The 11,788-nt window shown below is 36.3% G+C and overlaps 1 protein-coding gene across 1 annotated transcript; it reads left to right on the top strand.

Annotated features, from left to right (window-relative positions):
* Positions 1-241: 241 nt before the first annotated feature.
* Positions 242-11,009, top strand: LOC132065472 (protein transport protein SEC23 D). The gene is made up of 12 exons (XM_059458886.1): positions 242-660; positions 2,851-2,910; positions 4,125-4,178; positions 4,268-4,440; positions 4,563-4,749; positions 4,963-5,108; positions 5,186-5,340; positions 6,678-6,759; positions 6,847-6,962; positions 9,329-9,427; positions 10,032-10,155; positions 10,703-11,009. Exons 1-12 carry the CDS (start codon positions 333-335, stop codon positions 10,985-10,987), a joined length of 1,809 nt encoding a protein of 602 aa, XP_059314869.1. The 5' UTR covers positions 242-332; the 3' UTR covers positions 10,988-11,009.
* Positions 11,010-11,788: the final 779 nt, after the last annotated feature.

Raw genomic sequence — 11,788 nt, 5'->3', positions numbered from 1 at the left:
AGTTTGAACTAACATTATTCAAATTTTAGAAAAAAATGCTGGAGTTAGATAAGTTCACCCAAATGTAATTTTGCCATCTCCGGCAAAAGAAAAAAGAATAACATCATGAAAATCAAACGTGGACTGCCTCTGAGTTGGCATCCGACGTGTCAATTCATCATTGGCTCATTATATGTGTCACTTAAACGGAAATTAAGAAACCCCTCCCACTAAAATACACAACCAGTGCGCACGCCCTTATCCTACACCCATCTAAAACCCCCCAAAATAAAAAAAATTCCTCAACAATTTTCTCCATTTTCACCAATCACCACCTCTAAACCCACGCGCTAATGGCGGTGCGTGCAACAGTTATCCGGTTTCCCGGTGACCAAGATGCACTAGAAGAATCAGGGTTACCATGGGGTGTAACAGTTTCACCGTTTGCTACAAAGGATGAAAACGGTAACCCACCAGTTTATGGATCGGACGGTCATCAATTACCGAGATGTGAGAATTGTTGGGCTTATTATAATACATATTGTGAACAAGAACAATGGGCTTGGACTTGTTCACTTTGTGGCACACTTAATGGACTTTCTAGTCAGGCAATTACTCGGTATTCTTTGCCTGAATCTTGCCCCGAAAATGTGTCTTCGTTTATTGATCTTGAATTGCCAAGTAAGTGTGAATTTCAAACACCCTTTAGTGTTAATTTTGATATTTGATGACACCCATTTTGCAATTTTGGAAATTTAAATGCACCCTTTTATGTGATTTTGGCAATTTAGATGCACCCTTTAATGTACATTGGGATATTTTTTCCTTTATTGATCTTGAATTGCCTAGTAAGTGCCCAATTTAGACACCCTTTAGTGTAAATTTTGATATTTGAAGGCACGCATTACATAATTTTGAAAATTTAGATGCATCATTTTATGTAATTTTAGAATGTATCTTCTTTTATTGATCTTGAATTGATGCAATTTAGACACCTTTAGAGTAAATTTTGATATTTGATGACATTTTGTATTTTATATCTTCATTTATTGATCTTGAATTGCCTAGTAAGTGTGCATTTCAGACACCCTTTAATGCAATTTTTGATATTTGAAGACACCCTTTATGTAATTTTAGAATATGTCTTCCTTCATTGATCTTGAATTGCCCAGTAAGTGTGAATTTCAGACACCCTTAAAGTTTTAATATTTGAAGACACCCTTCTGTCTAATTTTCACTAGCACCACTAGGGGTGTCAAATTTGGCCCAAAAGGTGATGACCCGCCCAACCAGCCCAAAATTTTATGGGTTGGGCTCAAGATATTTTCATATTGGGCTGATTTGAGCCCAACCCAACATAGCCCATTTTAAAACCACCTCTAAAACCACGCTCTAATGGCGGTGCGTGCAAAATTACCCGGTTTCCCGGTGACCAAGACGCATTAGAAGAGTCAGGTTTACCGTGGGGAGTAACAGTTTCACCGTTTGCGACAAAGGATGAAAACGGTAATCCACCGGTTTATGGATCGGACGGTCACCAATTACCGAGATGTGAGAATTGTTGGGCTTATTGTAATACATATTGTGAACAAGAACAATGGGCTTGGACTTGTTCACTTTGTGGCACACTTAATGGACTTCCTAATCAGGCTATTACTCGTTATTCGTTACCTGAATCTTGCCCAGAAAATGTGTCTTTGTTTATTGATCTTGAATTGCCAAGTAAGGGATCAATTTAGACACCATTTACTGTAAATTTTGATATTTGAAGACACCCATTTTGTAATTTTAGAATATATCTTCATTTATTGATCTTGACTTGCCTAGTAAGTGTTCATTTCAGACACCCTTTAAAGTAAATTTTGATATTTGAAGATACCCATTATGTAATTTTGGAAATTTAGATGCTTATGTAATGTTAAAATGTATCTTCCTTTATTGATCTTGAATTGCCTAGTAAGTGTTAAATTCTGACACCCATTAGTGTAAATGTTGATATTTTAAGACACCCTTTTGTGTAATTTTGGAAATTTAAACGCACCCTTTTATGTAATTTTGGCAATTTAGATGCACCCTTTAATGTACATTTGGATATATTTTCCTTTATTGATCTTGAATTGCCTAGGAAGTGCTCATTTTAGACACCCTTTAGTGTAAATTTTGATATTTGAAGACACCCTTTTGTGTAATTTTAGAATATATCTTGACCTATTCAATTTTTTTTTAGAATATATCTTCATATATTGATCTTGAGTTGCCCAGTAAGTGTTCATTTCAGATACCCTTTATTGTAAATCTGGTTTTTGGGTGCTCATTTGATGTGAATTTTTGTATTTGAAGACACCCTTTTGTGTAATTTTAGAATAAATCTTCCTTCATTAACCGTGAATTGCCCAGTAACTGATTAATTCAAATACCCTTTAATGTAATTTTTGATATTTGAAGATACCCTTTTAGGGAATTTTGGAAATTTAGATGCGCCCTTTTGAATTTATTTGTTTTTGACCTTGAGTTGCCCTGTAAGTGTTCATGTCAGACACACTTTACTGTAATTTGGTTTTTGGGTAACCATGAATTTTATATAATTTTGGCAATTTAGATGCACCCTTTAATGTACATTTTGATATTTGACGACACCCTTTTATGTAATTTTAGAAATTTAGATGCACCCTTTTGAATTTTGCCCGGAGAATATATCTTCCTTCATTGACCTTGAATTGCCCAGTAAGTGTTCATTTCAGATACCCTTTACTGTAAATCTCGTTTTTGGCTACCCATTTGATGTGAATTTTATATTTGAAGATACCCTTTTATGTAATCTTGGAAATTTAGATGCACCCTTTTGAATTTACTTGATTTTGGATGGTGTAGTGGAAGAATCTGAGGAAATGCCGGCGCGGCCTGTGTATGTAGCGGCGGTTGATCTTGCTTGTAAGTTTCTGGGTTATTGTTATTGCCTTTTTGATTTGATTATGATGGTTAAATGATGTAGGGACTATAACATTATTTCGTTTTGAGCATTGAAGAAATTTTCTGACTTTGATTTGCTGAAATATTGTTTTTTGATTGGTAATTTGCTGGAATATTTTAAGTTTTTAAATGTGGTTTGTGCTACATTTTATTTAGTTTCCAAGTAAAACAATTTTGTTGGGAACATCCTTAAACTATAAATCAAGTTAGGTTAATATTCGGAACCACCCAGCTAAAAGGTATTGGTTTCATAGCTGCTTGGTTATATACGTTGAGTATCATATTCAACTCACATTGAAGGATGTAATATTGAGATTCTTATCATGGACAAAATGTTTTCAGTTGTGCACATCCTGAAATTATATGTCACGCTCAGTTAATTTTTGGAATCACCGAGCATAAGGGTATTCGTTCCATAGCTTTATCAGGAAAAGGGTATTCATTTGTTAACTGTTTGGTTATTGGCTTATTTATTGAATATCATATCCAAGTCATGTGGAAGGATGCCATATCATTATTATGGAAAAAACATTTTCAGTTGTGCACATCCCTAAACAATAAGTCAGGTCCAGCAATTTTAGGAACCACACAGCGCTAAATTATTCGCTTCATATTTGTTTGGTTATTGGCGTATTTCTTAATATCACATATCTCTCATGTGGAAGATTGCAATATCATATTATTATCATGCATGGATCAAGTGCTTTATTCTCAAAGTTTTGTTCGAAAATTATCTCAATACTTGTTTGATTTGCCTTTAGTCTTTTAGATGTGCCTGGTTAACTGCCCAAAAGAACTTAAAAGCTCAGTGTTGACTGTTCAATCAGAAAATTTTGCTACAGATTGTTGTTTTCAGTGTACTAAGTCAAAATAGTTGAAACTGGATTGTAGTCTCAAAAGCTACATCAGCAGCAACATGCGGCCGAGAAGTTTCAGCTGTGGCCATCATGTTATTTTCTTTTATCCATAAGCACACTTAGGCACATGCAATATTAATACTTATATGTGTTTATACACCATCATAGTTAAATTTTATTGACATCACTCTTCACTTTGCGTACTGTATTTCTATTGAGAACTATCTTAGGTTTTACATTAAGAACTGATGCATTTTGTGTTAAGTAGATATGGAGAGTGTTGCTGTTATTGATTAACAGTGCTAAATTCTTATGCAGCATCAGAGGAGTTTTTGGAACTTGTTAAAAGTGCTCTTTTAGCTGCTTTAGAAGGTTGGTTATCGATGACTCTTTTGAACAGTAAGTTTATACTCTCTACTAGAGGGAAGTTTAATTTCTGTTTTCTTTGTCTTCTGATCAAGCTCTTGGGCCTGGATCACTATTTGGCCTGGCCACATTCAGCCATAAAATAGGTTTGTATGATGTTCAAGGCCCCATTCCAGTGGTGAAGAATGTTTTCATTCCTCATGATTCTGATGGTACCGTGTCTATGGGACTTCAGGATGTCATGCCCCTATTGTCATTTTTAGCTCCAGTACGTTTGGTTGATTTCTTTCCCAATGCTTTTCTTTTTCTATCTGGAGCGTAAAGGTGTTTACTTTTTCAATGTCAAAATGGATGAGCATGCAGTAGCCCTAAATCAGTGATTTATTGTAGGTGGATACCTGTAAGGACCGCATAGCGTCAGCACTTGAAACTTTGAGGCCAACGACGTCATGGGAAAGGAATTCAGGTGCAGGTCAAGGTTTAGATGGAGTTTTCCTGGGTGGAAGGGGTTTTGGATCTGCAATGGAAGCCCTTTTCAGTTATCTTGGATCGGAATACGGAAATACATTTGCATTAGGTATGGAAATTTCACACTTGTTTCTTTGCATCAGTTATAGTGAATGACGCACCTCTAGTTAGGTTGCTTTCTGTTACCGTTTGGATCAGCCTTTTTCCAGTGTGGACAGTAATCTGAGAATGTTTCCACTAAAGTAGAAGTTTCATAGTATTTTGCTCAAAGATATGATGCTCAGTGCCTTTATTTTGTTTCCCCAATCGAATCAAAACGCAGCTAGAGTTTTTGCTTTTCTTTCGGGCGCTCCTGATATTGGAGCAGGTCAACTAGATACAAGACGGTATGGAGAGCAGTACGCTAGTAGAAGAGAGGATGCGGATCGAGCTTTACTTCCTGAACAAACTCCATTCTATAAAGATCTGGTACTAGCATAGTTTGTGGCTTATTGATTTTAGCTAATTTACATTTGAACATTAAGCATTAAAATATATTTCAATAGGCTGCCGTGGCTGTTCAATCAGGTGTTTGTGTAGACATATTTGCTGTGACAAATGAGTATACTGATTTAGCATCACTGAAGTTTCTGAGTATTGAGAGTGGAGGCTCCTTATTTTTGTATACGAGCACTGATGACTCCACACTTCCTCAAGACATGTGAGTATGCCACTTGCTACTATTGTATTGCTATGAATATTTAATGTAGGTGAATTTTTAAATGACTGGTCCCCCCCCCAACCAACCCAAACTAAAAAAAAGGGAAAGGAATCCCACGAACACAATACATCCCTCAAGTTTGTAGAACTGTACTCAAAAATCCCTTGATTAACTTTTTTGTCTCTTTTTAATGGACACGTTCATTCTCTTGTAATGAAAGTGTCCTGCTAGCCAAAAAATCCTAACCCATCGTTGAAAAAAGTAGCAGTTTTGCTTCCCGTCACAGCGACATTCTGCAGAATATCCGGTTGGGTCTCTCTTCTTGCCGAACAAGTTTTCTTGGTTTTAACTTTCAACATATGCACACTTAGGTTTCCCCTTGCTGATTCCTTGATTCATCAACTAGGGATTCAAATTAGGAGGTTCAATTGTGCGCCAACCTCTCTCAATGCGCAAATTAGGGCATGAAATTCTAAGATCCATCTTGATTTTAGCTCTTCCCCGTGATTGCGCCTTGATTCTACTTCAAAGATCTCTCTCCAATAATGGTGTGCTAGTAATTGCTTAAGTTGGATTTACCATTCAGGAAGCTGCTGCGATAATTTTGGGATATGTGTCATACTCCTAGGCTTTCCATTGTGGGGCTCTTTGCTATTTTAGTTTTATTTGATCTTATAAGGATGGTGTAGGGTTGGCTGCTCCTGGATGGTTTTTTCTGTTTATGGAGTGGCTAAACTTTTCTTCTAATGTGTGTTCTTATGGCGGGGAAAACAGGCATATGGCTTTTGGATTTAGCGAACTCAGAGCACTTTGTGACAGTTTCTTACTCTTTCTTGTGTTGGGGATTAGCCGATGAAATTTTTTGTGACATATCTGAGTTTCAGTTTTAGTGCTGTTCTCTATGTCCCCTCGGGATTTCAGATGATGAATTGGTGATTTTTCATATTTAAATAATAGATGACGGTTTTTTTGGGTAAGATAAATCCTCAAGTTTAAATCATATATATAAGTAACGGCGAAAGAAAAGAAAGCAGGAGAGCAGCTTTCTGAGAACTAGCCGTTTTTCCTATTGAAAAGTCAAACAATGGATGTTTCCTGTTAAGTTTTGCGAATCTAAGGGTTTGTGTTAACGGGGTATTGGTATAAAGGGTGTTTATAAGCCTTAGGTCATACTTGAGGGATGAATTGGGTTGAAGACTTATCATAGACAGGTCATTTGTTGAGTAAATAACTATTTTGTTAAAGTATAAATTGACACACCACTAATAAGCATTTTTTGGTTCCACATGTTAGTTACGTTAATCTGTTTACATAACACTAGAATGAAATTCTGACAGGTACCGCATGTTAAGTCGACCATATGCTTTTAATTGTGTCCTAAGGCTGAGGACTTCGTCGGAATTTCAACCGAGTCATTCTGTAAGATTTTCTTCTAGCCTTTTTATTCCACTGATTCTTATTCTACTATCTCGATTGGCTCATAATACTTGCACTATTTCCCAACAGTATGGGCATTTCTTCCCAGATCCACAATATGAAAATGTCCAGCACATAATTTGTTGTGATTCTTTCGCTACATATGCGTACGATTTTGAATTTGCAAATAATGTTGGATTTTCCAGGTAAGACATCTTCAACTTTTTTTGTACTCCTTTGTCAAATTAAGTTTTATGCTCATTGTTTCACGTATGCAAAAAGATTACATGGAACTATCTTGACTAGAAAATTGATACTAGATCTCTTTGCATTAGAAAAAGCTTTGATAAAAGTAGTGCTAGCGGCCCCTTTAGCGAAGCTGTATGTTGGTCTTATTAGCATCTCAGAAGTATTATATTCTCCATTCCAATATCTTTGTGACTTCTGATTTTGGTACAGTTTCGAAAAGTTTGACATGGTTCTAAGGTAACATTGTGTATATAGCATAGACTAGTTTGACAAATTATATTTATTAACAATTTTAATTGATGTGATCGTCCTCTAAAAATCCAACTTTTGTGTTTTGATAAAGTAATAATTTTATTAAATGTTGGGCACAATAACACTCATATACAAGAAGAATACCAAAAGTAGAAAACATACAAATAGATTTTCTATGACTGACACCCAATTTTCTATACAAATGGAATCTCATGGGTGCACCAAAAGGAGATACGTGATAAGAGGCTATTTCTCAATTGTACAACATTTATCTCTGTACTTTCGAAAGCTCTACTATTCCTTTCTCTCCAAACGATCCACATAACTGCTAAGTGGAGCCTTGTTCCATGCCTTGCGTCTCTTCGTCCACTTACCATAATTCCTACTGAACAATAGTTCTTTCGCGGTGCTTGGCATCACACAAGTTATCCCCAAAAAACCCAGAATTTCCCACCATAATCTCGAGGCCACCCGACATTGAAGAAGGAGATGGTCGGGGTCTTCACCTGAGCACTTGCACATAAAGCACCAACTAGTGTATGTGATCTTCCTCTTCCTTAGACTTTTAGCCATTATATCACCCCTTGTTGCGAGCCAAGTGAAGAAGCCCACCTTTTACCTACCTACTTTTGATAACTACTTTAGTATTCTTTGATACGGCCACCAGTATACTATCCGAACCCAAATCACTTCTCAATATCTGCACTTCTTTTTCTCACAATCTCTGCACTTTGCATTGAAGCGGTCTTTGTTATGTTGAACGGTAAAGTAGTGATTTGCCGTTATTGGAGGCAAATTTCATGCGGCAAAATGGAAGAACTTGCATTATACAAAATTTTAATATCGTGTGGGGAAGGAAAAGTTCTCCATTTCAATCCAGTAAGCCTTTCCTAGACTTATATTGGATCATTGCCTTACCCTCCTTGATAGTGGAGGAATAAACAAATGAACAGGGAACCAGCTCCATTCAGATTCGAGAAGATGTGATCATTACGTAACGATGTCATGACTTTAAGGAACTGGCGAAGTGTTTGTGTGGGGTTTGGAATACTGAGAAGTTTGAGATTCATGTGCAAACTTAAATTGCTGAAGGGAAAAGTGAAAAAGTGGTATTGCAAACGATACTGCAAAGTGGAAACAAACAGTGAATGCCTCATGCAAGAACTGGAAACATCAGAAGGGATGGTTTGATGAAAGAGGAAAGAGGAAAGAGGAGGCGGGTTCTTGATAAAGACAGAGCTAAGGATGGTGTAGATTAAAGAGGTTTTGGCAGAAACCCACATAGCGGACAATTATATCTGTATCAATTTGTTTGGCATAGTTTGACTCGACTCGGTTAAGAAAGAAGGATGGCTTTTGAAATTTGTGGTCTTGAATATGCCATAACATGCCATAAGAAAATAATAATATGCCATAACATTTGTGTGGCTGTAACACTTAGGCTTTTGAAACTTGTGGTTTAAAACATGTCATAACATTTGTTTGGCTACAAAAACTTCTCATTAAGGAGATATAGAAATATGTCTTTCTCTTTGGAACGGCGGAGTAATAAGGAAATAGTTTCAAACAAAGTGGAATGGTGGGAGTGGAACGGTGGGAGTACAACTTTTTCATCGAATATTATAATAGAAGACATAACTATGTGGAAAAGTTTCATATTAATGATGTTACCAGTTTAAAAAAAAAAGTTTCATATTAATGGAAGAATGCGGATAAACCGAGTGGTATTCCAATTTTAGTGTTTTTGAAATGTATGCTCAGAATCTCATTTTATTTTTCTGGTGTAAAGAAATTCTTTGTTGCATAGATTTGGGAGGTCCGAAACATACCTGTATAGCTTTATGTATAGCAGAACCATCTTCATGTGTACCTCCGTGGTTTATCAAAAAAATAAGTTTGCTAGATACTTACTGATAACTGTGAGTATCATTTCAAAATTCATCAAATTTATACACGTTTTTGCTGTTCTGGGGCAATTTCTTTATGTGTTCCTCTGCATCTTGTAAGCATTAATTTTGCGAATGCTGAGCCAGATTTTTACTCATTATACAAGAATGGTTTCCTTCTGCAGGCATACTGCAGAATTGCCTATGCTGCAAATTGCTTTTCAGTATACTGTTGTTGTCCCACCAGATGAACTTGCAAATACAGGGTCAAATTCTACAACAAGGTAAGGGTGTTCTTACAAGTGGCCTTTTTGCTGCTTTACTACCTTTCAGGTAGCAGTGACCATCAAAGTAACGTGCTTCTTATTTGTTTATTTATATATTTAAGTATTGATTCACCTAGTAGCACTCAAAAAAAAAAAAAAAAAAAAGAATCATAAAGTATGTCATTATATCTTGAATCTGGACAAGTGGCTTGGCAGAAGTTTGGTTCTAGTTTGCGTTTCCTGCTTGGTTGCGTAAATGTTTAAGCAGTGGATATTTGAGGAGCGACATGTTAAATGTGGTATTTGGCACCTCTTAGTTGGTCAATGTAAAAGGTGATACGATTTAAAATTATGTAAGTGAACTTGTTAGTGAAGACAGCAAAGGGATGGTAGTTCTAGTTATGTTGAAATTGCAGTTGGATCTGGCCATTTCTTAGTTATGTTGCATTACTCTGGTTTCTCTTTACCTTCTTTTTCTTTTTTAATTCTAAAACTTCTTCAAAAATTTATAGTACTCTAGCTTTGAGCAAGGAATAACTCCTTTTGCTTTTCTTTTGTGGTGGATACCCTTATGAAGCATCTTCTGTTAGATATGGTCTGAGCAGTGGATGTGTTTGTGCAGAACAAAGCATTCTCTCAAAAGGAGATTAAGGATTCGAACTCTTCAGTTTGGAGTAGCTCACAGCATAAATGAGATTTATGATAGTGTTGATTCTGAAGTGGTGCTTACATTACTTGTCCACAAGGTATGTCTTACTCTTCTTCATATTTCACTTTAAACCCAAATTCGTGAGGGCTATTAACTGGACTATCTGATCTGTAGAAGTGAAACTATAGCAACTTAGGATGAACTTGCTGCACTTTTGGTAGTTTACCTAAATGCATTAATTTGAAAACCTCGCGAACTTGTTTGATCAGTTGGAAACTAGACTTCAAGAGCTCAAATTATTTCCAATATAACAACCAAAATTCATTTGGATGATACCTGTTAACACTTTGATATCACGATCGGGCAGCTATTACAAACTTCACACAAAAAAAAGTTTCTTTTTGTGATAGGCTAAAATATGATAAAATGAAAGGAACTATTGAAATGCCTCAAATCAATTTGTAAGCTAAAAATATTTGGTAGCGTATTAGATTTCATCTGTATAAGACCAAACATGTCAAGTCTCTCCTTGTTTGATTTGTATACTATAGTTGGCCCAAATAATTAGAATACCAAATCATACTTTCTTAATTGCAGGTTAAGTTTACGTTTTACCTGTGCTGAATAATTCTCCTTTTTCTCAGGTTATTCTAGCCTCGTTGGAGCAAGGCGTTCGAGAGGGCAGAATGTTACTTCACGATTGGCTTGTTGTTCTTACGGCTCAGTATAATGATGCTTGCAAACTTATTCAGTCTGGGCATGGAGGTTCAACAGGCGTTCACATTGATGTTGCATTCTCTCAATGTCCTCAACTGCAACCTTTGCCCCGTTTGGTTTTTGCTCTATTACGAAATCCTCTTCTCCGTTTACACGAAGAAGGCGTGCATCCTGACTACCGAATATATCTTCAGTGTCTCTTTAGGTATTGATATATCCCAAGCGGGTTATTTTCTTACTTAGCTGATAAGATTAGAGTTTCATCTACTTATTTATCGATCTTTTTTTTTTTTTTTTTGTGGGGTGGGGGTTTTTTTTTTTCGGGGGGGGGGGTGGTGTGTAGGGGGTTGAATTGGAGGTAGGGAAGAGGTTATGACATTGGAATAAACTAATTTTGCTACTGATAATACTTGTTTTAAGTTTCAATTGGAAATGAGATATGCAGGATGCATCTTAGGTTAACTGTATGTTTGGAAACTAAGGAAAGGAAGAGAAAAGGGAAAATTTTGGTGGACCCCGCATGATTTTAAGGGAGGAAAATTTTGGTGGGCCTGAAAGGGAAATTGTCTCTCTACTTTTTTCTTTCTTAAACCAAACATGAGAAGGGAATATCGTGTACTTTTCTCTTCCCTTCCCCAGTTTACAAAAGCATGGTTTTGAAATATCTTCATGGACTGACCTGTCATATAAATCGTTGGGTAAGTTTTCATATATGATGTGTTTCTATGTAACTTTGGGGTTTTGAACATGTAAATCTCTTTGAAAGTCTCTTCAAGTTCCCTGCTTAACGAGATCTTTGCAATATGTTCTTCATTAACTTGTGGCCTAATAAAAGATGAATTTTCATTCTCTGGAGTGACACTTGTGTAGTATTTACATCTTACTCCAAAAGATCTTGTCAAGTAGAGATGGTACCTTATCTTGGTATTCTGCTTAAGCATCTCTTCAACAGCTTATTGGGTCTCTTTATGTTGGTGGTGTAAGAGAACTTTATATGTTGTCTCTGGAATAAA

Source organism: Lycium ferocissimum, chromosome 7, assembly GCF_029784015.1.
Source record: "Lycium ferocissimum isolate CSIRO_LF1 chromosome 7, AGI_CSIRO_Lferr_CH_V1, whole genome shotgun sequence".
In the NCBI taxonomy this organism is placed as follows: Eukaryota; Viridiplantae; Streptophyta; class Magnoliopsida; order Solanales; family Solanaceae; genus Lycium; species Lycium ferocissimum.
Note: the sequence above shows the minus strand (reverse complement) of the source record. Positions and strands in the feature narration are given on the sequence as shown.